General features: G+C 40.6%; 1 protein-coding gene across 1 annotated transcript in view; it reads left to right on the top strand.

Annotated features, from left to right (window-relative positions):
* USP35 (ubiquitin specific peptidase 35) overlaps nucleotides 1-27896 on the top strand; it is a 52875-nt gene that overhangs the window by 13266 nt on the left and 11713 nt on the right. Inside the window, exon 7 of the mRNA XM_045894507.3 lies at nucleotides 3860-4053. Within this exon, the coding sequence (XP_045750463.2) occupies nucleotides 3860-4053 (194 nt within the window). The remainder of the gene's footprint in view (nucleotides 1-3859; nucleotides 4054-27896) is intronic.

The following is a 27896-nucleotide window of genomic DNA, read 5'->3' as shown; positions in this document are numbered from 1 at the left end:
GGAAGGATCATTTCCAGTTAGAGGAGGAAGTTACAAGGACGAAGGGACTTCTGACCTGGGTTGCTAGGACAACAGCATTTGTAGGTAGTGCCACATTTGACAATGTCTTCCATATATTTTGTTTTTTAATGCTCACAAGACACAAGAAACAAGAAGCAGGTACTGTTGTTACCTGAATTTCATAGATGAGGGAAATGAGACTGGAGAGGCTTGGTGACTCGTGCAGTCATGGAGGTAGTGAGAGACACACACAAGCAGGGTGCCTGGTTGCTGAGCCCTTTCCTATTGCCTGATACAGAGGGCAGGTCTGAGCATGGGTGAAGGAGCTCTAGGTGTAGGTGGTGGCCCTTATAGAACCTCTGATCTGACTTCCATTTCTGTAGCATAGCAGATAGATAACCTGAAAAGCATCCCACTACAGAACACCTAGAAATGCTTGTTAAAATATAACAAACGTCTTTTTAAGTACATAGCTGAGCTTGCAAGAAAGTAATGGGGAATCCCCAGGGGCCAAAAAGGAATCGAGAACGAATCCAGAATGGTAAGTGAGAGATGATGCTCTTTTGCCCTGCGGTGGGGAGGGAAGGGGAAGGGTGTAACCATAGTCACTAAGCCACTTGAGCTTATAGGGACAGGAGGTGATGCTTAGGGCCTGCTCCCACTAGGGCATTAGCACTAAGAGGCCCATGTAAGCCAGGACCCAAAGGCTTTACTGTTAGTAAAAGAGTGATCTAGAAAAAATATATACATGGTCTCAAATAGATGTCAAGGAAACTTTTCTGGCTTGGTCTGCACTCTGGACTGGGAAAAATGAAATTTGTCATCATTGGCCTGCTCTTACATGGGTTTAGGGGTTCAAGTTCTCATTGTCTTTGGGGTTGTGGGACCCCTAAGCTCAGGCACTCACATTAAAAGTAGTCATGACCTTGTAATACCCAGCAGTTGCCTTGTAGAAACGAAAGTTTCTTGAAAGCTTTCAAGTCACAAAGATAAAATTTTGCTAAAGATGAGTTTATAATCCAAAAATTACAAAACACACAAGGGAACAATCCACCACGAGTGAGAGTCAGTTGATACTTTTAAACAAAACCTCAGGCATTTACTTGGATCTTCTGTTTTTCCAACTTAAGAGAATGCATTTTTTCAAATAGAGCCAGCCAACAAGAGAAGCAGCTACCCTGCTAGATCATGAGCTGCCTGTCACTGGAGGTAGACAAGCAGAGAAGACAGGGCTTTGACTTGTTGGAAGTGACTGTTACTGTCCTGCCAGATTGTGAGCTTCTGGTGGGCAGGGACCATATTATGATTTCTCTGCCCAGCAAGTATCTGTGAGTGAATGAACGTGACTGTCACGTGAAGAATGTCTTGGAGGCATGAACAGAGAGGAGGGAGCACGGCCCTGCACTAGGCACTGAGGGAAACTCACACTGAATGAGACTCAGGCTTTTCACACTAGGGGCTATGGCCAGATCCAGGGGACAGTGGATCTGTAAATACCGGTACCAGAAGGTGCAGGCAGCTAGGCTTTCTAAGATAGGTATAGATCTCATGTATACCCACTTGAGAAGGTCCTGGGAAGTCTTCTAGAGAGGGGATATAGGAGTGAGGCCTTGAGGGATGGGGACTGGCAAGATGAGGTACCTCCAGATGCATCGGAGGGAAAGGTGTGGGAGTGGGAATGTGCAGTTTGTCAGTGGAGTGGAAGGGACATTGGAAGATCAGACTGGAGGGCCCCAAACCAGACCGACTCTCCTTCATCTAGCAGATCTGGGCTTCTCAAACCTTTCCTCCAGAGTATTTGAGCCCAGAAGGGGGCTGCTTACCTAAACCTCAGTGTTTCTGTAAAATCTCATTTTATCTCAGAGATTCAAGTACATATTTCATAATTATAAACATTTGTTTTAATGCAGACATTTTCCTTCCTTAAATATTAGAGAATATGGCTCTGGGGAGATGTGCCTACGTTTGTCCTGTGGCTTCAGATACCTCTTGGTACGAGCCAGTGTGAGAGGCAAGGCGGCAAATAATCCATAGGATTTTATTGTTTATTAAACGCTTTTACATGTTTTCTATGAGCACGTCCTTCGAGGCTCCTTTATAAATAAATTCTGAAAAGTTCTCTCAGGCAGTTTTTCTGGGAGCTGTGCTTCTTGCTAAGGGAGCCATTGTACGTCACATGAGGGTTTCATAGTTCTGTTTTATTTTTGTAAGAGTACCAAGTTACCTTCTTTGGGGAAAAATGGCATTTTTTTCTAGTGTGGATAATTTTGCATCGTGCATGTGTGCACGTGTGTGAGGTTCTTTCTGCCTTTTTGTCCCTTTTGTTCATGTTTTGTATGGGGTGGGGATTGGATAGGGGATAATAGGAAGAAAAAAGGAGGGACTAAGAAGATAATGAGCACCCCCCTTTATTTTAATTTAGAGATGGGGAGGAGCAGAGGGAGAGGGAGAGAGAGAATCTTAAGCAGGGCTCCATTGCATGACCCTGAGATCATGACCTGAGCCGAAATCAAGAGTTGGACACTTAACCATCTGTGCCCCCCAGGTGCCCCAAGCCTGTATCTTTTTTATCTTGCCTTTGGCAACTCCTCTGTTTTTTATCATCTGTGAGAGGTGACTGATCTGATAAATGTTCCTGGGAAATGAGTGAGCAGAAGTGTTAAGCCACTGCTTGAGCTGGACCTTCTGCGGTGGTCAGACGGTGTGTGCTGGGGAGACCACGGCCTTCAGTGCTAACCTGGTTTGAAACTCTGGAGGCTTGGACAAGTCTAGGGTCTGTGCTCAGGATCTGGAAACAATAGGGCTTAGAGGAATGTTGCTTATATCTATTAAGTAACTCTGTATTATGCTTAGGTGTTTTTCATTAAAATAGATTAGAACCCGTGCTGGGTAATGTTCTTTTAGGTGCATCTGTTTTAATGTAAAAAAAGGAGAATGAGAGGGCACCTGGGTGGCTCAGTCATTAAGCGTCTGCCTTCGGCTCAGGTCATGATCCCAGGGTCCTGGGATCGAGCCTCGCATCGGGCTCCCTGCTCGGCGGGAAGCCTGCTTCTCCGTCTCCCACACCCCCTGCTTGTGTTCCCTCTGTCGCTATCTCTCTCTCTGTCAAATAAATAAACATAAAATCTTAAAGAAAAGGAGAATGAGAAAGAAAGAAAGCATGCTAATCCCTGAGCCCTTGACCAAGGACCCATACCTCAGGACCCCTGGACCCTCTCACCATCCTGTCTGTGGGATCGTGCTGGGGGGTGGTGGCTAATTAAACCTGATGGCAGACCTAGAGGAGGAGGGCAAATGGGAGCATCATTGTGCGCAAGCACTGTGAAAATATGGAGTGCCAAACTGATATAAAGTAGGAGTAGCCTCACTTGACAGATGAGGAAATGGAGTCAGAGAGGCTCACTGACCATTGCCAGGCAGTTAGTTAGGACAAGAGTCAGGACAAGGCCTGAGATCTTGACATTGTTGGATCTGGATGGTGGGCCTGTATTGTCATTGCTTAGAGTCTGTCATACCCTGGGCTCCCCTAAGAATAAATGGATTTTTTGTTTATTGTCTGTATGTCCCTGGGAAATTCTTTTCTTTGAGTCTTTGTTTTTTCATCTACGAAATGGACATTTTACACCTTCCCAAAGCAGTTGTGACATGAAAGGTGATATAGAAGGCCCACGTGTCAAAAGGAGAACCTAGAATAAGTGTGGAAGCAGAAGGCTGTTAACACGTATATCTGGGACATTTGTGGGACAGTGTGCTTGGGTGGGGTGGGGTAGGCTGTAGTCCAAGAAGGCTTCCCAGAGGAAGTGATATTTTTAGAGCTGACCATGGTCCCCACCATCCTGCTGCCTTCTTCCCTCCTCAGGACCTCCATGTTCCCAGTGAGGACCGCATCAAGCAGCTGCTGGGGCAGGATGCCTGGACCTCGCAGAAGAGTGAGCTGGCTGGTTTCTATCCCCGGCTCATGGCCAAGTCAGACACGGGCAAGATTGGTTTAATCAATCTGGGCAACACATGCTACGTGAACAGCATCCTTCAGGCCTTATTCATGGCTTCTGAGTAGGTGCTGCTTTTGAATTTCCCATCTGCCCCTCCTTCTCTACTTTGGGCTCCCTGGTGTATGGGGGGGATGAGGGGTTGGAGAGGGTAGTGGGGGATTGGAGAGGGTGGGTCCCCCTTTGCATTGATGGCATAATTCCCTGAGGTTTGTGGGTACATGATGGTGAGTGGTCCCTGAGGGCTCCAGGCCATTGACAAGGCAGTAGGTCAAGACTGGGTGGGAACTTGAGATGGGACTTCAGGGACTGGGCTATAGTGGAAGGGGGTCTACGCTGGGTTGGTCAGCATCACTGATTTTTTTTCCCTGGAGTCCAAGGGGATGGATTGTGTTTTCCACTCACCCTGGTATTAGGCATTCCCTGCCCCCTTATTAAAACAAAATCTTTATTGGCAATGGCTACCTATCTAACTTCAGGCTTGATTAAAAATCACTCAAGATTTCAGTCACAGAAGTAGACATCTTTTTTTCCCCAGTTTTTGTGTGTGTGGCGCCTGGATGGCTCAGACGGTTAAGCGTCTGCCTTCGGCTCAGGTCATGATCCCAGGGTCCTGGGATCGAGCCCTGCATCGGGCTCCCTGCTCAGTGGGAAGCCTGCTTCTCCCTCTCCCTCTGCCTGCCGCTCCCCCCTGCTTGTGCTCTCTCTGTCAAATAAAAAATAAAAAATCTTAAAAAAAATGCACATAAAATTTACCATATTAACCATTTTAATTGTACAGTTCAGTGGTATTAAATACATTCACATTGTTGTGCAACCATTTCCACCGTGTAACTTTTCATCTTGTAAATCTGAAATTCTACACTTGCTAAACAATAACTTCTCATATTCCCATTCTCCCTTCCCCCAGGCTCTGGAAACCCCATTATACTGGCAACCCAAATATTGCTTTTACATTTTGGCCAGTTCAAATAGCTCTCTGGGATCCTGCTTTCTATTCTTTTGGGTATATATCCAGAAGTGGAATTCCTGGGTCGTAGGGTAGTTCTATGATTAACTTTTTGAGGAACCTCCATGTTTTCCACAGTGGCTACACCACTTTACATTCTCACCAACAGTGCACATGGGTTCTAGTTTCTCCACATCCTTGCCAACATTTGTGTTTTTTTTTCTTTTCTTTTTTTTTTTTTAAGATTTTATTTATTTATTTGACAGAGACAAAGCGAGAGAAGGAACACAAGCAAGGGGAGTGGGAGAGGGAGAAGCAGGCTTCCTGCTGAGTAGGGAGCCCGATGTGGGGCTCAATCCCAGGACCCTGGGATCATGACCTGAGCCGAAGGCAGATGCTTAACGACTGAGCCACCCAGGCGTCCCTTTTTTTCTTTCTTTTTAAGAGAGCAGAGGGAGGGGCAGAGAGAGAATCTTAAGCAGGCTCCATGCCCAGTGCAGAGCCCAAGGCGGGACTCTGAGATCAAGACCTGAGCCAAAATCAAGAAGTGGTCGCTTAACTGACTGAGCCACGGAGGTGCCCCTCTGTTTTATTGATAGTAGCCATCCCATTGGGTGTGAGGTGGTATCCCATTGTAATTTTGATTTGCATTTTTCTAATGATTAGTGATGTTGAGCATCTTTTCATGTGCTCCTTGGCCATTTGTATATCTTCTTTGGAGAAGTGTCTACTTTGGTCCTTTTCCATTTTGAATTAGGTTTTTTTTTTTTTTGTTGAATTTTAGGTAGGGGTTCTCTCTATATTCTGAATATTAATCTCTTCTCAGATACATGATTTGCAAATATTTCTTTCATACTGTGGGTTGCCTTTTTGTTCTGGATAGTCTTTTTAATTTTTTGTTGTTAAAAGAGGTTGCATTTATTTATTTTATTGAGCTCTATTTGACATTGTATTAATTTTGGGCATACAACATATCTGATATGTGTATATATCATGAAATGATCACCACAATAAGTCTTGTTAACATCCATCACCACACACAGTTAAAATTTTTCTTTCTTGTAATGAGGACTTTTAAGATTTACTCTCTTAGCAACTTTCAGATATACAGTATGGTATTATTAACTGCAATCATGTGCTATACATTACATCCCAGGACTTGTTATATAACTGTAAGTATGTACCTCTTTACCTTGACCATCTTCACCTGTTTTGCCCCCCGCAACCACCAGTCCATTACCTGTATCTATCATTGTTTTGTTCTGTTTTGTTAGATTCCACATATAAGTGAGATCACACAGTATTTGTGTTTTTCTGTCTAACTTATTTTGTATAATGCCCTCTAGGTTCATCCAATTGTGACAAATTGCAGGATTTCCTTCATTCTCGTGGCTGAGTAATATTGCATTATGTATATAAGGAATAAGTGTATTTTCTTTAGCCATTCATTTGTCAGTGGACACTTAGGTTGTTTCCATATCTTGGCTATTGTAAATAATGCTGCACTGAACATGGGGTTGCATATATCTTTTCAAGTTAGTGTTTTTGTTTTCTTTGGATAAACACTCTAAAGTGGAAATGCTGGATCATAAAGTAATTCTCTATTTTTAATTTTTTGAAGAACCTCCATACTGTTTTCTAGAGTAGTTATACCAGTTTACATTCCCATCAAGTTATACCAATTTACATTCCCTTTTGTTCCACATCCTTGCCAACACTTGTTATTTCTTGTCTCTGAGATAGCCATTCTAACAGGTGTTAGGTGGTATCTTATTGTGGATTTGATTTCCCTAATGATAGTGATGTTGAGCAACTTTTCATGTACCTGTGGGCCATCTTCTTTGGAAAAATGGTCTGTTGAGATCCTCTGCCTGTTTTTTAGTAGGATTGCTTTTTTCCTGTTGAGTTGTGTGAGTTCTTTATATATTTTGGATTTTATTAGCCCCTTATCAGAAAGATGATTTGCAAATATTTTCTCTCATTTTTGTAGGATGTCATGTGATCCTTTTGTTGATGGTTTCCTTTGATGTGCAGGAGCTTTTCAATTTGATGTAGTCCCACTTGTTTATTTTTCTTTTGTCATCTTTATTTTTAGTGTCAGATCCAAAAAATCATTGTCAAGATGATGTCAAGTAGCTTACAGACTTTGTTTTCTTATGGGAATTGTATGGTTTCAAGTCTTATGTTCAAGTCTTTAATCCATTTTGAGTTGGTTTTTTGGTATGGTGTAAGAAAGTGCAGTTTCATTCCTTTGCATGTGGGTCTCCAGTTTTCCCAACATCATTTATTGAAGAGACTGTCCTTTCCCCACTGTGTATTCTGGGCTCCTTTTTTGTATATTAATTGACCATATAAGCACGGGTTTATTTTGGGGCACTCTCTTGTGTTGCATCAGTCTGTTTTTTTATGCCAGTACCATATTGTTTTTGACTACTATAGTTTTTTTTTTTTTTTTTAAGATTTTATTTATTTGACAGAGAGAGACACAGTGAGAGAGGGAACACAAGCAGGGGAAGTGGGAGAGGGAGAAGCAGGCTTCCCGCCGAGCAGGGAGCCCGATGCGGGGCTGGATCCCAGGACCCCGGGATCATGACCTGAGCCGAAGGCAGACGCTTAACGACTGAGCCACCCAGGCGCCCCTGACTACTATAGTTTTGTAATGTAGTTTGAAATCCAGAATTATGATGCCTCCAGCTTTTTCTTTTTTAAAATTGCTTTGGCTATTTGAGGTCTTTTGTAGCTCCATTACAAATTTTAGGGTAGTTTGTTTTATTTCAGTGAAAAATGCTATTGTCAATTAGATAAGGATTGTATTGAATTTTAGATTGTTTTGGGAAGTATGGACATTTTAACAGTATTAATTCTTCCAATCCATGAACATAGAATACCGTTCCATTTATTTGCATCTTCTTTAATCTCTCTCATCTTTCATCTCTTTACCTTGTTGTGAGAAGACCAGGGTAGTGGCCTAACTGTACATCACAGTGACTACCTCATTCAGTTTGCTTCATCTCATCACATAGGCATTTTATCATCTCACATCATAAGGAGAAGAAGGGTGAATATTTTGAGAGAGAGACCATGTTCACATGACCTTTATTACAGTATGTTGTTACATTTTATTATTAATTATTGCTAATGTCTTGCAATGCCTTATTTATAAAGAAATAAATTTATAAAATAAACTTTATCATAGGTATGTATAGGAGAGAACAGTGTGTGTGTGTGTGTGTGTGTGTGTGTGTGTCTTTGTATAGGATTGGTACCATTTATAGTTTCAAGCAGCCATTGGGACTCTTGGAATGTATCTCCTGCAGGTAAGTGGGGACTTCTGTACAGGTCTTTCACCTTCTTGGTTAAATTTGATGCAATTGTAAATGGGATTTTTTTTTTTTTTAAAGATTTTATTTATTTATTTGAGAGAGAGGATGAGAAAGAGAGAGCACATGAGAGGGGGGAGGGTCAGAAGGAGAAGCAGACTCCCTGCCGAGCAGGGAGCCCGATGCGGGACTCGATCCGGGGACTCCAAGATCATGACCTGAGGCGAAGGCAGTCGCTTAACCAACTGAGCCACCCAGGCACCCGTAAATGGGATTTTTAAATTTATCTTTCTTATGGTTCGTTATCCTGTATTGAAATGCAACAGATTTTTGTATCCTGCAACGTTACTGAATTCGTTTATTCTAAGAATTTTTTGGTGGAGTCTAGGGTTTTTTTTTTATATGTAATATCATGTCTTCAACAATAGAGACAGTTTTATTTCTTCCCTTCCAATTATGATGCCTTTTCTTTTTCTTGCCTAATTACTAGCTAGGACTTCCAATACTATGTTGAATAAAAGTGATGAGAATGGACATCTTATCTTGTTCCTGATCTTAGGGGAAAAGCTTTCAGGTTTTCACCACTGAATGTGTTGTTAGCTCTGGACTTGTCATAGATGGCCTTTATTATGTTGAGGTATGTTTCTTCTATACCTACTATTTTTGAGAGTTTTTATTAAACATAAATGGATATTGAGTTTCATGAATCTTTTGAGATGATCATATGATTTTTATCCTTCATTTTGTTAATGTAGTGTACTACATTGATTGCTTTGTGGATGTTGAACCATCTTTGCATCCCTCCAATAAATCCTGCTTGATCATGTTCTATGAACCTTTTTGTGTATTGTTGAATTTGGTTTGCTAGTATTTTGTTGAGGATTTTTGTATCTGTGTTCATCAGGGATATTGGCCTGCAATTTTCTTGTCATTGTGTGATTTTGGTATTAGGGTAACGCTGGCCTTATAAAGAGTTTGGAGTATACCTTCTTTTTTTTGGGAGAGTTTGAGAAGGCTTGGTATTAATTCTTCTTTGAATGTTGGGAGGAATTCACCAGTGAAGCCGTCTGGTCCTGGTTTTTTGTTTGTTGGGAGATTTTTAATTACTGAATCAGTGTCCTTACTAGTAATCAGTCTGTTCAGATTTTCTACTTCTTTATGATTCACTCTTGACAGCTTGTATGTTTCTTTCTTTTTTTTTTTTTTTTAAAGATTTTGTTTATTTGACAGAGAGAGACACAGCGAGAGAGGGAATACAAGCAGGGAGAGTGGGAGGGGGAGAAGCAGGCTTCCTGTGGACTGGGGAGCCCGATGTGGGGCTCGATCCCAGGACCCTGGGATCATGACCTGAGCTGAAGGCAGACGCTCAATGACTGAGCCACCCAAGCGCCCCGACAGTTTGTATGTTTCTAAGAATTTCTCCATTTCTTCCAGGTTGTCCAATTTGTTGGAGTATAATTGTTCATAGTAGTATCTTATGATCTTTTATATTTGTGTGGTATCAGTTGTAATGTCTTTTTCACTTCTGATTTTATTTGTGTCCTTTCTCATTTTTTCTTAGTGTAGCTAAGGGTTTGTCTATTTTGTTTTTCTTTAAAAAAAACAAAACAAAACTTAGTTTTATTGATTGTTGCTATTGTATTTTTAGTCTCCATTTCATTTATTTTTGTTCTGATCTTTATTTCCTTTCTATTTTTGGGCTTCGTTCTTTTCTAGTTCCTTGAGATATAAAGTTAATTTATTTGAGATCTTTCTCATGTCTTAAATGTAAGACATGTATCACTATGATTTTCCCTTTTAGAATTGCTTTTCCTGCATCCTATAACATTTAGTATGCTATATTTACATTTTCATTTGTCTCAGGGTATTTTTTGATTTCTTTTGATTTCTTCTTTAACCCATTGGTTGTTCAGTAGTATGTTGTTTAGTCACCACATATTTGTGAATTTTCTGTTTTTTTTCTTGTAGGTCATTGCTGGTTTCATACCATTGTGGTCAGAAAAGATGCTTGATATGATTTTAGTCTTAAGTTTATTAAGACTTGTGACCTAATATATGATTTGTTCTGGAGAATGTACCATGCGAGCTTGAGTATAATATGTATTCTGTTGCTTTTTGCTAGAATGTTCTGTATATGACTGTTATGTTAATCTGTTCTAACATGTTACTGGGTAGAGTATTCTTGGTTGGAAGTTTCCTTTCGGCTGAAAGGAAACCAGTCCCTTCTAGTCTGCAAAATTTTTACAGAAAATATGCTGATATACTTATGAGGGTTCCCTTGTATGTAACAAGTTGTTTTCTTCTAGCCACTCTTAAGGTTCTCTTTTTGTTTTTAACTTTTGGCAACTTAATTATAGAGTGTTAGTGTGGGTTTCTGAATTAATTTTATTTTGAACATTCTTGGCTCCCAGATCTGGAGGTCTGTTTCCTTCCCCAGATTAAGGAAGTTTTCAGCTATTATTTCATCAAATAAGTTTGTTTTTTTTTTTGAGGGTTTTTCTCTTTTTCTTTTTTTTTTTTTTAAATTTACTTATTTGCCAGAGAGAGAGAGCGTGTGCGTGAGTGCACAAGCAGGTGAACTGGAAGGCAGAGGGAGAGGGAGAAGCAGACTCCCCGCCGAACAGGGAGCCTGATGGGTCGATCCCAGGACCCTGAGATCATGACCTGAGCCAAAGGCAGATGGTTAACTGACTGAGCTACCTAGGCGCCCCTCATCAAATAAGTTTTACATCTCTTTCTCTCTCTCCTCCTTTTGGGTCACTTTATATTGTGAATATTGGTCTGCTTAATTTTGTCCCCATTACTCCTTTAGGCTATCTTCACTCTTTTTCATTCTTTTTTAACTGCTCTGATTGGATGAATTCCACTGCCCTGTCTTCGAGTTTGCTAAGTGATTTCTTCTGCTTGGTCTAATCTGCTGTCGGATCCTTCTGTTGTGTTTTTCACTACACTTACTGTGTTCTTCAATTTTGTGATTTCTGCTTGGTACTTATATTTTCTTTGTTTTTGTTCACGTTGTCAGTTTGTTCATGCACTGTTCTCCTTGCCTTGGTGAGCATCTTTATGCTTATTGTTTTGAACTCTCTGGTAAATCACTTGTCTCCATTTTGTTTGAGGTTTTTTCTTGTTCTTTCATTTGGAATATAGTTCTCTGTTTCTTCTTCATCCTCAACTGTCTTTGTTGGTTTGCATGCATTAGATAAAACAACTACCTCTCCCAGTCTTGAAGGAGTGGTGTTATGTAGATGAACCTTTTTGTTCATCCTTGCCCTTGCTTTTGGCTGTCTCTCAAACCATTGTGATTGTCTAAGCAGCCTACTTTGTTCTTAGTGCCTTTCAGTAGTTCAGACTATGCCCAAGACCTATCAGTGTCCTAAAGGGGAGGATTTCAGGCAGCAGCTAGATGCAGGGCTTACTGGAAACCAGAACCTCAGGTAGCAGCTTTTAAAGTATGCAAATAAACCTCTTTCAGGGGAAGACTGGGAGATGGGCATTTGCATCTTTGAAGATAACCTAATAGTCCTCTTTCTTGGAAGGACTGTGCATTTCTGTCTGCTGCCTCTCTGCTGTTCCCTGGTACGGTAACCCACCTGTTTCCTGTTTGTTACAGTGCTATGTGATCTGAAAGTGTAATCTTCACTGGCCACCAGAACCAGACATTCAAGGGGTGTTCCCTGGGTGGCAACTGCAAAAACCAGGGCTGCAGATGTGTTCATAAGCTCTTTTCTGGGAGACACTGGCAACCTGGATTGAGGCAGAGGGAGAGTGCAAAGATGACACCTGTTAGCCTCTGCAGGCTTTGGAAAGTATTTCAGTTGGCCCTACATATACGTTAAATTAGAAGCGCACACTCAGGCTGAACTTTTAAGACAGACAAATGGACCTTTTTCACAGAAAGACTGGGCTTGATTCAGTCAGTTGCCTCTGTCCTGGCTCCATGGTGGGTCCATTCAAGCAGTTTAAGTACTGTTTCTCAGTTCTGTAGTATTGTTGGTCTTGTGGGCATTAGCCCTGTTGACACTCAAAGGTAGATACTTTGGGGCCTATCCCTTAAGTCTTAAAAGTTAGGGTGCCAGAAGTGGGATTCATACCCTTCCCTCCTCAGGGAGAAGCTGGTAGTTGTGATTTCCCTCCCGACGGTGGGTCACTATGCTAGGGGTGGGGTTTCTGGTGAAATTGTATCTCCACCTCTCCTACCCATTTCATTGTGTTTTTTCTGATTTGCCTGATGTGTAGGAGTTGCTCAGCTAGTTCTTAGATTTCTTTCAAAGGGAAATGTTCCATAGATAGCTGGATGTTTAGTGTTCTGTGAGAGGAGTTGAATCCAGCATCCTTCCATCTTGAAGTGAAACCCTGAATGGTGTCTTTATGTATAAATTTTTAAACTTTCATGAGGTCCAGTTTGTGTAATTTTGTTGTTGTCTGTGCCTTTGGTGTCTTCTCTTAGATCATTATCCAATCCAATGTGAAGCTTTTGTGCCATGTTTTGTTGTTTTGGATTGTAAATTTAAGTCCTTGATCCATTCTGAGTTTTGTACATGGTGTTAGGTAAGGGTCCAACTTCATTCTTCTGCTTATGGACATTTAGTTTGCCCAGCGCCATTTCTTGATTTGTCCTTTCCCCCATTGAATGATCTTGGCACCTTGTCAAAAAACGCTTGACCATGTTTGTGAGGGTTTATTTCTGGGCTCTGTATTCCATTCCGCTGATCTCTGTGTCTGTCTTTATGCCAGTACCACATTATTTTGACGACTGTCACTTTGTGTAGTAGGTTTTAACATCAGAAAGTAGGAGTCCTCCAGTTCTGTTCATCTTTTTCCAGATTGTTCTTCATTATTTGTGATCCTTTGGGATTCCATATGGATTTTAGAATGTTTTTCTGTTCCTGCAAAAAATGTCATTGGATTTTCATAGGGATTGCATTGAATCGATAGATCAATAATGGGAAATAAGGACATTTTGACAATATTAACTCTTCTAATCCATGAACATGGAATATGTTTCCATTTATTTATGCTTCTAATTCTTTAAGCAATGTTTGTAGTTTTCATGTGCAATCCTTTCCCTCTTTTTAATGCTATTGTAATTGAAATTGTTTTGGGGGGCGCCTGGGTGGCTCAGATGGTTAAATGTCTGCCTTCGGCTCAGGTCATGATCCCAGGGTCCTGGGATCGAGCCCCACATCGGGCTCCCTCCTCGGCGGGAAGCCTGCTTCTCCCTCTCCCTCTGCTTCTCCCCTGCTCATGCTCTCTCTCTATCTCTGTGTCTAAAATGAATAAATAAAATCTTCAAAAAAAAAAATTGTTTTGGAATTTTTTTGGATTGTTCATTGTTGGGGTATAAATGTAGCTGGTTCTTGCGTGTTGACTTTGTATCCTGCTACTTTGCTGAATTGTTAGTTCTAACACCTTTTATGTGGTCTTTAGGATTTTCTACATACAAGATTATATCCTTTGCAGACAGATAATTTTACTTCTGTTTATTTAGTTTTTGCCTAATTGCTCTGGCTAGACCTTCTAGTCCTGTGTTGATTAGAAGGGGTGAAATTAGGCATCCTTGCATTGTTCCTGATCTTGAGGAACAGCTTTTAGACTTTCACCACTGAGTATTATATTTGCTATGGATTTTTTAATATATGGTTTTTATTATGTGGAGGTAATTTCCACAATTTCTATTGTGTAGGGTGTTTTTATCATAAAAGTGTGTTGACTTTTGTCAGTTGCTTTTTCTATATCAATTGAAGTGATCATGTGGTTCTTTATTTTGGTGATGTATATATATATTACATTAATTATTTTGTATGTTGAACCATCCTTGCTTTCCAGGAATAAATGCTACTTGGTCATGGTATATACTGCTTTTATTGCTAATTTTATTTGTTTTTTAATAGTACATTTCACCATTTTTTTAATTTTTAAAGTTTGTTTAAGTAATCTCTACATGGGGTGTCAGACTCACAACCCCACTGAGCATGGGGCTCAAACTCACAACCCCAAGATCAAGAATAACATGTTCTTCCAACTGAGCCAGCCAGGTGCCCTGGTGTATACTGCTTTTAATGTGCTGCTGAATTCTGTTTGCTTATATTTTGTTGAGGATTTTTGCATCAGCATTCATAAAGGAGATCAGTCTGTAGTTTTCTTGTAGTGTGTCTCTGTCTGGCTTTGGTGTCAGAGTTATGCTGACCTCATAGAATAAGTAGGAAGTGTTCCTTGCTTTTCAGTTTTTTTTGAAAAGTTTAGAAAAGATTGGTATTAGTTCTTTAAAGATTGGTAAATTCACTTGAGAGCCCTGAGGTCCAGGATTTTTCTTTGTTGGGAGATTTTTGATCACTGATTCAGCCTCCTTACTAGTTTAGGTCTATTCAGACTACTATTCATACTACTCTTTTATTATCCTTTTTATTTCTATGGAATTGATACTGATGTCCCCATGTTAATTTCTGATTTTAGTAATTGAGTCTTTTTTCCTTAGTTCATCTAGCTAAACATTTGTTAATTTTTTTTAAGGTTTTATTTATTTGTCAAAGAGAGTACACAAGCAGGAGTGGCAGGCTTCCCGCTGAGCAAGGAACCCAATGGAGGACTCAATCCCGGGACCCTAGGATCATGACCTGAGTTGAAGGCAGACTTTTAACCTACTGAGCCACACAGGTGTCCCATAAATGTTGGTTAATTAATTTTGTTGCTCTTTTTGAAGACCAACTTTTGGCTTGTTTTTTTCCCCCTATTTTTCTGTTCTCTGTTTTAATTTTCTCTGCTCTAATCCTTTATTTCCTTCTTCTAGCTTTGGGTTTAGTTTGTTCTTCTTTTTCTATTTCTTTAAGTTGTGAATATAGGTTGTCGATTTGAGATCTTTCTTGTTTTTTAGTATGAGCATTTGTAGCTGTGTTTCCCCTTATCACTACCTTTGCTGTATCCCATAAGCTTTGGTATGTTGTGTTTTTGTTTTCATTTGTATTTAAGTAGTTTCTTATTTTCCTTGTGATTTCTTCTTTGATATTTGGTTGTTAAAAAGTTTGTTGTTTAGGGGTGCCTGGGTGGCACAGTTGTTTAAGCGTCCAGCTCCTGATTTTGGCTCAGGTCATGATCTTAGGGTTGAGAAATTGAGCCCTGAGTAGGGCTTCTGCTGGGCATGGAGCCTATTTCAGATTCTCCCTCTTCCTCTGCCCCTCCCCGCCCTTCTGTCACGCTTTCTCTCTTCCCACCTCTAAAAAAAAAGAAACAAAAAAAAGTGTTGTTTAATTTTCACAATTTTGTGATTTTCTAGTTTTTTTTTTTTTTTTAAGATTTTATTTATTTATTTGACAGAGAGAGAGACCGCGAGAGAGGGAACACAAGCAGGAGGAGTGGGAGAGGGAGAAGCAGGCTTCCCCGCGGAGCAGGGAGCCTGATGCGGGGCTCGATCCCAGGACCCTGGGATCATGACCTGAGCTGAAGGCAGACGCTTAACGACTGAGCCATCCAGGCGCCCCTCTAGTTTTCTTTATGTTACTGAATTCTGTTTATCCAGGTGTGGTCAGAGAAGATACTTTTGATACTTACCTTTTAAAATCTGAGGCTTAATTTGTGGCCTCATTATAGTCTTTCTGGCAAGTATCTCAGGTGCACTTGAGAAGAATGTGTATTCTGCTGCTTTGGGTGGAGTGTTCTGTACATGTCTGTTACATCTAGGTGGTTATTTTGTTAAGTCCTCTATTTCCTTTCCTTCTTTCTGGTTGTTCTGTGATTGTGGATGGGGCATTGAGGTCTCCAACCGTTACCGTAGAAATGTCTATTTCTCCCTCTAAATTCTCTGTTTTTGTATCATCTCTCTCTCTCTATATTTTATTTATATATATATTTTAAAGATTTTGTTTATTCATTTGACAGAGAGAGACACAGTGAGAGCAGGAACACAAGCAGGGGGAGTGGGAGAGGGAGAAGCAGGCTTCCCACAGAGCAGGGAGCCCAATGTGGGGCTTGATCCCAGGACCCTGGAACCATGACCTGAGCCGAAGGCAGACGCCCAACGACTGAGCCACCCAGGCGCCCCTGTTTCATATATTTTGATGGCCTGCCATTTGGTGTGTAAATGTTTATAATTGTTATCTTTTTGCTGTATTGAGCTTTTTATCATTATATAATGCCTTTTTTGTCTCTTGTAACAAGCTTTTTTGATTTTAAAGTCTATTGTGTCTGATATTAGTTGCCTGCATATACAGGGAAAATCTGCCCTGTTCTGGTTTGCATTTGCATGGAGTATCCTTTTCCAGCCCTTCACTTTCCACCTGTTTGTGTCTTTGGATTGCAACTCAGTCCCTCACAGACAGCCTAGAATTGGATTGTGTATTTTTATCCATCCTCCCAATCTTTATTTTTTGATTGCAGAATTTGATCTGTTTTTGCAGTACTTATCGATCAGGAGGGACTTCTGTCACTGCGCTATTTGGCTTTTACATACCCTGTAACTTTTTTGTCCCTAATATCCTGCATTGCTGTCGTCTTCTCTGTCCAGTTGATTTTTCATAGTGAAATGTTTAAATTCTTAATTTCCTTGCATGTATATTGTATAGTTGTTTTCTTTGTTGTTACCATGTGGATTACATTTAACATTCTAAATTTAGAACATTACAATTTTAATTTATAACAGCTTAATTTCAATAACATACAAAACTGCTCCTTTACAGTTCCATCACACCTGTTTTGGTTGTTGATGTTGCAAAATTACTTCTTTATACTCTGTATGCCCAAAAAACAAATCAGTAATTCCTTTTTTTTTTTAAGATTTTATTTATTTGAGTGAATGAGAGCAAGTGAGAGGGAGCATGAGCAGGGGGGAGGGGCAGAGGGAGAGGGAGAGGCAAACTCCCCACTGAGCAGGGAGCCAGACTTGGGGCTCAATCCCAGGACTCTGGGATCATGACCTGAGCCGAAGGCAGATGCTTAATGGACTGAGCCACTCAGGTGCCCCTAAATCAGTAATTTTTAAAAATGTATTAATCACCTGGGGTGCCTGGGTTAAGTAAGACAAAGCCGTTTGAGTTCAGGAGTCAGATGCTTCACTGACTGAGCCACCCATGCGCCCTGTCCTTTAGTTCTTTAATCATCTTTAGGACTGATATTTCAAAGTCTTTGTCTGATTCATTGGCCCTTAAGTCTTTCTCGGGGACAGATTTTGTTGGATTATTTTTTTTCCCTCTGAATGGGCCACACTTTCCTGTTTCTTTGTATGTCTTCTCATTCTTTGTTGAACTCTGGACATTTGATTTTAATAAAACTCTGGAAATCAGATTCTCCCCCTTCCCTATTGTTTGCCGTGGGTTCGTTTGTTTTTTGTTTTTTTAATTGTTGTAGGCTGTCTCTGTGTTGAAGATCAGCCTGAGGTGTCAATGAAATGTCTTCTTTTTCTTTTCGGAGCCTTTCCTTGGGCATGTGCAGTCACTTTCTGATTTTCCCTGTATATGCAGTTTCTGAATGTTCTAGTCTTTAATGTCTGGCTTCTGAAATGTGAAAGGTTAAAAAGGAGAGGAGGGTGGAGGAGTGCTGGCCCTTTAAATCTCTTGGCGGTCACTTCAGCTTGAGGTGGAGGGCCTTGCAACAATACTGGGGTGTGTGTGTGTGTGTGTGTGTGTGTACTGGGTGTGTGTGTGTGTGCGCGCGCGCTCTCTCAGTGCCTGCCTGCCTCTTTGCACCTCCGTGATCAGAAGCAGGACTCAGAGCATAGATCCCCAGTATTTGGGAGATAGAGTACTTTTTACCCACCCTGGTCCTGCAGGCTATGTGTAAGCTGTTTTAGGAACATACACAGCTACCTGCCTGCCATTTGGCTGGGGGGTGGGGATGGGTAACGGCCACTGTGCTAGGAGGTGAAATGGACAGCGATGTACAGTGGAAGTCTTCCCCGCCAAGTTGCAAGCTTTCAAAGGACTCCAGAGTGTTCAAATCATCAACATTAGATTCTGCCAGTGCAGTTGTTGTCTAGGTGGGGAGACTGTTTCCTGATACTTAACTACTGTGCCATCTTCCCAGAATCCCTCTTCCCTCTCATTTTAAGACTTTTTTTTTTTTAAGGGCAATTATAGGTTTATGACAAAACTGAGAGGGAAGGTATCAAGATTTACCATACACTTTCTGTCCTCACAGTTACATTGCCTCTCCCATTATCAACATCACTCACCAGAAGAGTACTTTTTTTTTTAAACCAAGGATGAACCTACACTGACCCATCATAATCCTCCAAAGTCCATAGTTTATATTCACTCTTGGCATTTACATTGTGTTGGTTTGGACAAATGTCTAAGGACATGTATCCATCGCTATGGTATCATACAGAATATTTTCACTGCCCTGAAAATCCACTGTGCTCTGCCTCTTTGTCCCCCCTCCAGTTCACTGATCTTTTCATGGTCTCCATACTCTTGCCTTTTCCAAGTGTCATATAGTTGGAATCACACAGTTTCATATTGGTTTGTATTTTTCAGATTGGTTTCTCTCTCTTAGCAGTATGCATTTAAGGTTCCTCCATCTCTTTTCACGGCTTGGTAGCTCAGTTCTTTTTAGTGCCGAATAGTATTCCATTGTCTGGATGTACCACAGTGCATCCATTTACGTACTCAAAGACATACTGGTTGCTTCCAGGTTTTGGCCATTAAGGATATGGTTGCTGTAAACATCCATGTAGAGATTTTTGTGTGGACGTGATGGTTCAACTCCTTTGGGTAAATAACAGGAAGCATGATAGCTGGATCAGATGGTAATAGTATGTTTAGTTTTGTAAGAAATTGGTAAAAAAAAAAACCCCAAAAACAAAAAAAAAACCAAAACCCCCCAAAAAAATGGAAAAAGGAAAAAAACCTGCCAAGGTGTCTTCCAAAGTGGCTGTACCATTTTGCATTCCCACTAGCAATGAATGAGAGTTCCTGTTGTTCCACATCCTTTCAACATTTGGTGTTTTCTGTGTTCTGGATTTTAACCCTTCTGACAGGTGTGTAGTAGTATCTCATTGTTTTAGAGTAGATCTCTAGAATTCATCTAGCATAACTAAAACTCTGTGCCCTTTGACCACTTTCTTCTCTCTCCTGCCCATCAACTACTGTTCTCTGCTTCTCTGAGTTTGACTGTTTATGTACTTATTTATTATTGAAATATAGTTAACATACAATGTACAAAATACTGATTTGACAAGTCTGCATTATGGTATGCTCACAAGTGTAGCTTCCATCTGTCACTGTGTAACACTATTACAATACATTGATTATATTCCCTTTTATCCCTGTGACTTATTTATTCCATAACTGGAAGCCTGTATCTACCATGGACCCTTTACCCATTTTTCCCATCCTCTCACACCCCTCCCCTTGGCAACCATTAGTTTGTTCTTTGTGTTTATGAGTCTCTTTCTGCTTTTGTTTGTTCATTTGTTTTCTAGATTCCACATGTAAGAGAAATCATATGGTATTTATCTTTCTCTGTCTTATTTCACTTAGCATAATACCCTCTAGTTTCATCCATGTTGTTGTAAATGGCAAGATCTCGCTCTTCCTTATGGCTGAGTAATATTCCATTGTGTGTGTATACCACATCTTCTTTGTGCATCTGTGGATGGATACTCTGGTTGCTTCCATATCTTGGCTATTGTAAATAATGCTGCAATAAACCTAGGGGTGCGTATATCTTTTCAAGTTAGTATTTTTGTTTTCTTTGGGTAAATACCCAATAGAGGAATTACTGCATTGTATGGAATTACTGGATTTATTTTTTGAGGATCGTCCATACTGTCTTCCACAGTGGCTGCACCAGCTTGCATTCCCACCAACAGTACACCAGGGTTCCTTTTTCTCCACATCCTTGCCAGTGCTTATTTCTTGTCTCTTTGATTCTACCATTCTGACAGGTGTGAGGTTACGGTATCTCATTGTGGTTTTGATTTGCATTTCCCCGATGATGAGTGCATCTCATTCAACATCTTTTATGTGTCTGTTGGCCATCTGTGTCTTCTTTGGAAAAAATGTCTATTTAAGTCATCTGCTCATTTTTAAATTGGATTATTTTTTGGTGTTGAGTTGTACAGGTTTTTATATATTTATATAATAAATATTAATCCTTTTCTTAATCCTATATTAATCCTTTATAGGCTATAACATTTGAAAATATCTTCTCCTATTCATTAGGTTGTCTTTTTGTTTTGTTGATGGTTTCCTTTGGTGTGCAAAAGTTTTTCATTTTGATGTGCTTGCAAAGGTTTTTTTATGCTTTTGTTCCCCCTTGACTGAGGAGGAGACATATCTAAAAATATGGTACTGAGGCTGATGTCAGAGAAATTACTTGCCTATATTTTCTTCTAGCAGTTTTATCATTTCATGTCTCACATTTAGGTCTTCAATCCGTTTTGAGTTTATTTTTATGTATGGTGTAAGAAATAGTCCGGTTTCATTCTTTTGTATGTAGCTCTCCAGTTTTTCCAGCACTTCTTGGTGAAAAGACTTTTCCCCATTGTATATTCTTGCTTCCTTTGTCATAGATGAATTGACCCTATAATTGTGGGGTTATTTTTGGCCTCTCTATTCTGTTTCATTGATCTATGTGTCTATTTTTGTGCCACTGTCATTCTGGTTAGATTACTACAGCTATGTAGTATATCTTGAAATCTGGGATTGTGATGTCTCCAGCTTTTTTTTTTTTAAGATTTTATTTATTTATTTAATTTTATTTTTTAAAAGATTTTATTTATTTATTTGACAGAGACAGAGACAGCGAGAGCAGGAACACAAGCAGGGGGAGTGGGAGAGGGAGAAGCAGGCTTCCCGCTGAGCCGGGAGCCTGATGTGGGACTCGATCCCAGGACCCTGGGATCATGATCTGAGCCGAAGGTAGTCGCTTAACCAACTGAGCCACCCAGGCGCCCTATTTATTTATTTTTGAGAGAGAGAGAGTACGCGAGCACAAGCCAAGGGGAGAAGCAGACTCCCCGCTGAGCAGGGAGGCCGACGTGGACCTCAATCCCAAGACCCTGGGATCATGACCTGAGCTGAAGGCAGACACTTAACCTACTGAGCCACCCATGCATCCCTCCAGCTTTGTTCTTTCTCAAGATAGCTTTGGTTATTCCGGGTCTTTTGTGGTTCTCTATAAATTTTAGGATTGTTTGTTCTAGTTCTGTGACACATGCTCTTGCTATTTTGATAGGGATTTCATTGAGTCTGTAGATTGCTTTGGGCAGTGTGGACATGTTAACAATATTAATTTTTTGAATCCATGAACATGGAATATCTTTCAGTTTGTGTCGTCTTCAATTTCTTTCATTGATTGTTTTATTGTTTTCAGAGTACAGGACTTTTACCTTCTCGGTTAAGTTTATTCCTAGGTATTTTATTCTTTTGGTGCAGTTATAAATAGAATTATTTGCTTAATTTGTCTTTCTGCTACTTTGTTATTAGGATATAGAAATGCAGTGGATTTCTGTGTATTTTGTATTTGCAACTTCACTGAATTAGTTTATTCTTTTTTTTAAAGATTCTTTATTTGACACAGAGAGACAGGGGGAGAGGGAGAGAGAGAGCACAAGCAGGGGGAGCAGCAGGTAGAGGGAGAAGCAAGCTCCCCGCAGAGCAAGGAGCCTGATGCGGGACTTGATCCCAGGACCCTGGATCATGACCTGAGCCCAAGGCAGATGCTTAACTGACTGAGCCACCCGGGCGCCCCAAATTAGTTTATTCTGATAAGTTATTTTGAAAGGATGGCATCTTTAGGATTTTCTATGTATAGTATGGTCCTGCAAATAATGACAGTTTAACTTCTGACTGATTTGAATGCTTTTTATTTCTTATCTGATTGTCATGGCTAAGACTTCAGTTCCATGTTGAATAATAGTGGTGAGAGTGGACATCCTTGTCTTGTTCCTGATCTTATAGGAGGGGCTCTGTTTTTCCCCATTGAGTATGATGTTAACTGTGGGTTTTTCATATACGACCTTTATTATGCTGAGGTATGTTCTAACACAGGGAGAGGTTTTTTTTTTTTTTACCATGAACAGATGTTAAATTTTCCCAGATGCTTTTTCTGCATCTATTGAGATGATCATAAGATTTTTATCTTTTGTGTTGTTAATATGTATCACTTTGATTGATTTGTGAATATTGTGTCATTTGTGCACCCTGGAATAAATCCCACTTTGTTGTGGTGAATGATCCTTGTAATGCATGGTTAAATTGGTTTGCTCATACTTGGTTGAGGATTTTTGCATCTGTGCGCATCAGATATATTGGCCTGGGGTTTTCATTTTTTGTAGTGTCTTTGACTGGTTTTGGTATCAGTAATGCTGCCATCACAGAATATGTTTGTTTTTTCTTTGTTGTTTTGTCATAGAATGTATTTGGAAGCTTTCCCTCCTCTTGTATTTTTTGGAATAGTTTGAGGAGAAATAGGTATTTTATCTCTTCTTTAAATGTTTGGTAGAATTCACTTGTGAATCTGTCTGGTCTTGGACTTTTGTTGGTAGTTATTTGATTACTGATTCAATTTTATTATTAGTAATTGGTCTGTTCACATGTTCTGTTTCTTCTTGATTCAGTTTTGGAAGATGGTATGTTTCTTGGAATTTATCCGTTTCTTCTAGGTTGTCCCGTTTGTTGGCATATAATTTTTTGTAGTAGTCTTTTATAATCCTTTGTATTTCTGTGGTGTCAGTTGTTAGTTCTCTTTCGCTTCTGATTTTATTTAGTTGGATCCTCTCTCTTTTTCCTTGATGAGTCTGGGTAAAGATTTATCAATTTTTAAAAAATCTTTTTAAAGAACCAGCTCTTGATTTCATTGATATATATTATTTATTTTCTTTTTATTATTTTTTAAAAGATTTTATTTATTTATTTGACAGAGAGAGGCACAGCGAGAGTGGGAACACAAGCAAGGGGAGTGGGAGAGGGAGAAGCAGGCTTCCCGCTGAGCAGGGAGCCCGATGCGGGGCTCGATCCCAGGACCCTGGGATCATGACCTGAGCCAAAGGCAGTTGCTTAACCAACTGAGCCACCCAGGTGCCCCAATATATATTTTTTAGTCTCTATTTCATTTATCTCTGCAGTGATTTTTATTATTTCTTTCCATTTACTAACCTTGGGCTTTGTTCTTTTTCTAGTTCCTTAAAGTGTAAGGTTAGTTTGTTGGTTGGAAGTTTTCTTGTTTCTTGAGGTAGGCCTATATCAGTATAAACTTCCATTTTAGAACTGCTTTTGCTGCATCCCAAAGGCTTTGGACTGTTGTTTTCATTTTTATTTGTCTCCATGTATTTTTTTTTATTTCCCCTTTGATTTCTTCATTGACCCATTGGTTGTTAATAGCATGTTGTTCAGCTGCTCCAGCGTTGGCTGTGTAGATACTTTCAATTGATATATCCTCTTGTTGGATTGATCCGTTTATCATTATGTAATGCCTTTCTTTTTCTCATGTCACAGTTTTTGTCTTAAAGTTTATTTGAGTATTGTTATCCTACCTTTTGTTTGTTTGCTTGCTTGCTTCCATTTGCATGGATCACCCTGGGACACCCCAGCCTGCACTGTCCTTGGCTTCAGTCACTACCGCCGGGACTCCCCCTGCACTGACACCCCAGACCTTCTGGCTTGCATGCAATTGAGCTTCATTGGTCCTGCCAGGGCACTTTGTTTGCAGGCCACAAGGGAGTGGCACGATTTCATTTCAAAGTGGTGAAAGGAAAAAACCTACAATAAAGACTACTCTACCTGGCAAGGTTATCATTTAGAATTGAAGGAGAGATAGAGCTTCCCAGACAAAGTTAAAGGACTTCATCACCACTAAAGCGGCCTTACAAGAAACATTAAAAAGATTTCTTAAAATGGCGGGGGGGGGGGGGGTGGCGGGAAGGCTATAATTAGAAGTAAGAAAATTATGTGTAAAAAATGTAGCATGTGTCAACATATACATAAAACGTGGTGGGAGTAAAAAGTTCTTTTAGAATGTGTTTGAAGTTAAGTGACCATCAACTTAATATAGACTGCTATATACTTAGGATGTTATATATGAACCTGATGGTTACCACAAACCCAAAACCCGTAATACACAAAAAATAGAAAGCCAAGCTTAACATTAGGGAAGGTCGTCATCAGTCACAAGGAGGGAGTACAGGAGAAGAGAGGAACAGAGAAGAACGATAAAAACAATTTTAGAAACAATTTAAAAAATGTCAGTAAGTATGTACCTATAAATAATTACTTTAAATGTACCTGGCCTAAATACTGCAATCACAAGACATAGGGTGGTGCAATAAAGTGGACAAACAAAACCCAGGGTGTCTGGGAGGCCCAGTCGGTTAAGCCTCGGACTCTTGATGTCAGCTCTGGTCATGATCTCAGTGTTGTGAGATCAAGCCCGGTGTTGGGTTCTGCACTGGGCGTGGAGCCTCCTTAAGATTCTCTCCCTCTCCCTCTCTCTAAAACAAAAACAAGGCAGCCATCTAGATGCTGCCTACAAGAGACTCACTTCAGACGCTGGCAGGGTAGCTGTAGCTGAAGCAGGTGCAAGCCGGGGTGGTCCCAGGGCGCTCAGTGCAGGGGGTAGCTTGGGGTGGCTAGAGCCGAGGCAGGATGTGGTCCAGGGCATCCCAGAGTGCTCTGCACGAAGGGTGCCGTGGCAGGACCACTGAGGCTGAAGTGGTTGCAAGCTGTGGTGTCCGGGGTGCTCGGCAAGTTGGGGTGCCCGGTGGGGCAGCTGGAGCTGAGGCCGGGTGTGGGCTAGGGTGTCCTGGGACACTCCATGTAGGGGGTGCCCTGGTGGGGTGGCTAGGGCCAAAGCAGGTGTGAGCTAGGAGGTCTTGGAGTGCTCTGAGCTGGGGGTGCCCTAGCAAGCCATCTGGAGTCCAAGTGGTGCGGGCCTGGTGTGTTCCAGGGTCCTTTGTGACTGTGTCACCTTGGCGAGATGGCTGCAGCTGTAACAGGCTGACCAGGGGCGTCTGGGTGTGTGCTCTGGTGGGGCTGCCCTGGTGGGATGGCTCAACCTGGAGTGGGCAAGGGGCCCGGGGCATCACTGAAGGGGCGGGCCAGCCATGGTACCTGGGTCCTGCTCTCGTCTGTGCTGTCAGGGTGGTGGGGCCATAAACTGGGGTGCTTACCAGCCTCTTTATCTGGAGAAAGTTCCAGCAGCACCCCTGCTGTTTGGCAGGGTTCTCGGGCTGGTTCCTTTATATTGTAATTGCTTTTTTGAAATGAATTTTTTTTTTTTTCTGTGCCTCAGGGGAGAGAAATCTGCTCATGGTCCCTCAGGACTATTCCTCCCCACTGCAGTTCGAAGAGTCGGTGGTGGGGGTTCTGAACCTTGGTTTCTGTCTCTGTCTTTCATGTTGTTCTCTAGTTGGTCTCTGTTGTGCAAAAAGTTGTTCAGTCAGCCCTTAGTTCTTCAGGAGGAATGGCTCTATAAATAGGTGTAGATTTGGTGAGTCTGGAGAATGTGAGCCCAGGGTCTTCCTACATTGCCATCTTGGGCCAGAACCCATCTTGTTTTAATTTGCATTTCTCTGATGACCTATGATGTGGAACATCTTTTTATGTGCTTATTTGGCATCTCTGTATCTTTGGTGAAGTGTCTGTTAAGATATTTGGCCCTTTTTAAAAATTGAGTTATGATCGACATACAATATTATGTTAGTTTCAGGTGTACAACACAGTGATCTGACATTTGTATACATCGGGAAATGATCACCACGAGAAGTCTAGTTACCGTCTGTCACTTTACAGCATTAATACAATATTATTGACTATATTCCCCATGCTCATGACTTATTTTTAACTAGAAGCTTGTACTCCTTAATTCCCTTCACCCATTTCACCCCCACCAACACTCCTCCCCTCTGGCAACCACCAGTCTGTCTCTGTGTCTGTGAGTCTTGGTTTTGTTTTTTAGATTCCACACATAAGTGAAATCGTGGTGTATTTGTCCTGTCTATCTTACGTTATTTCACTTAGCTTAATACCCTTAAGGTCCATCCGTGTCAGAAAGGGCATGATTTTTATTTATTTATTTATTTACTTACTTACTTATTTAAAAAGATTTATCTATCTCTTTGAAGAGGGTGGCTGAGGGAAAGGGAAAGCATCTCAGGCAGACTCCCCGCAGAGCCTGGAGCCTGACATGGGGCTTGATCTCAAGACCCTGAAATCATGACCTGAGCTGAAATGAAGAGTCGGATACTTAACTGACTGAGCCACCCAGGCGCCCTATTTTTTAATTTGTTTTATTTTATTTTAATGATTGAGTAGTGTTCCATCGTGTGTGTATGTATATGGAACACACACACATACAAACACACCCACCCACATATATATATATATATATGTGGGTGGGTGTGTATATATATTGTGTGTATTGTATGCCTTTTTTTTCTTTTTCCTGCCTAATTGCTGTGCCTAGGACTTCCAGTACTATGTTGAATAAAAGTGGGGATATTGAGTATCTTTGCCTTTTTCCTTATCTTAGAGGAAAAGCTTTAAGCTTTTCACTATTGAGTATGATGTTACTGTGGGTTTGTCATATTTGGCCTTTTTTATGTTGAGGTGCATTCCCTATGTACACATTTTGTTCATAAGTGGATATTGAATTATGTCAAAAATCTTTTTCAATATTGAGATTATCATATGAAATTTACATTAATTTGTCAGTGTGATGTTGTATCATGTTAATTTGTGGGTATTGGGCCATCCTTGAATCCCTGGAATAAACCCCACTTGGCCGTGGTATATGATCCTTTCAATGTATTGTTGAATTCAGTTTGCTAATATTTTATTGAGAATTTTTGCATCTATATTCATCAGGGATATTGGCTTGTAACTTTCTTTTTGTGTGTGGTGGTGTCCTTCTCTGGTTTTGGTATCAGGGTAATGCTGGCTTCATAAAATGAGTTTGGAAGCTTTCCCTTCTCTTTAGTTTTTTGGAAGAATTTGAGAAGGCTAGATATTCAGTATTCATATTCTTTGAATTTTTGGTGGAATTCACCAGTTAAGTGTCTGGTCCTGGACCTCAGTTGTGGGGACTTTTTAAATTGCTGATTCAATCTCCTTACTAGACATCAGTCTACTTAAATTTTCTATTTCTTCATGATTCCATCTGGGAATAATATCAATTTCTAGGAACTTATCCGTTTCTTCTAGGGTGCCCAATTTATTGTTTTAATAGTTCACAGTAGTATCCTATGAGCTTTTGTATTTCTGTGGCATCAACTGGAACTTTTTTTCATTTTTGATTTTATTTATTTGAGCCCTCACTCTTTCCTTTGGTAGTGTACCTAAAGGTTTGTCAATTTTGTTTTCAAGGAACCAGCTCTCAGTTTCATTGATCATTTCTATTGTGGTTTTTTTTTTTTTTAAAGAATTTATTTATTTGACAGAGAGAGTACACAGCGAGAGAGGGAACACAAGCAGGGGGAGAGGGAGAGGGAGAAGCAGGCTTCCTGCCGATCAGGGAGCCCAATGCGGGGCTTGATCCCAGGACCCTGGGACCATGACCTGAGCCGAAGGCAGATGCTTAACGACTAGCCACCCAGGCGCCCCTCTATTGTGCTTTAAGTTTCTATTTCATTTATTTATGTTCTGATCTTTATTATTTCCTTTTTTTTAAAACTAACTGAGCTTTATTCTTTTTCTAGTTCCTTTAGGTGTA

The sequence above is a fragment of the Mirounga angustirostris genome, unplaced genomic scaffold, assembly GCF_029215605.1.
Source record: "Mirounga angustirostris isolate CCGP_5_RB_7025 unplaced genomic scaffold, mMirAng1.0.hap1 SCAF_13, whole genome shotgun sequence".
Lineage (NCBI taxonomy): Eukaryota > Metazoa > Chordata > Mammalia > Carnivora > Phocidae > Mirounga > Mirounga angustirostris.
Note: the sequence above shows the minus strand (reverse complement) of the source record. Positions and strands in the feature narration are given on the sequence as shown.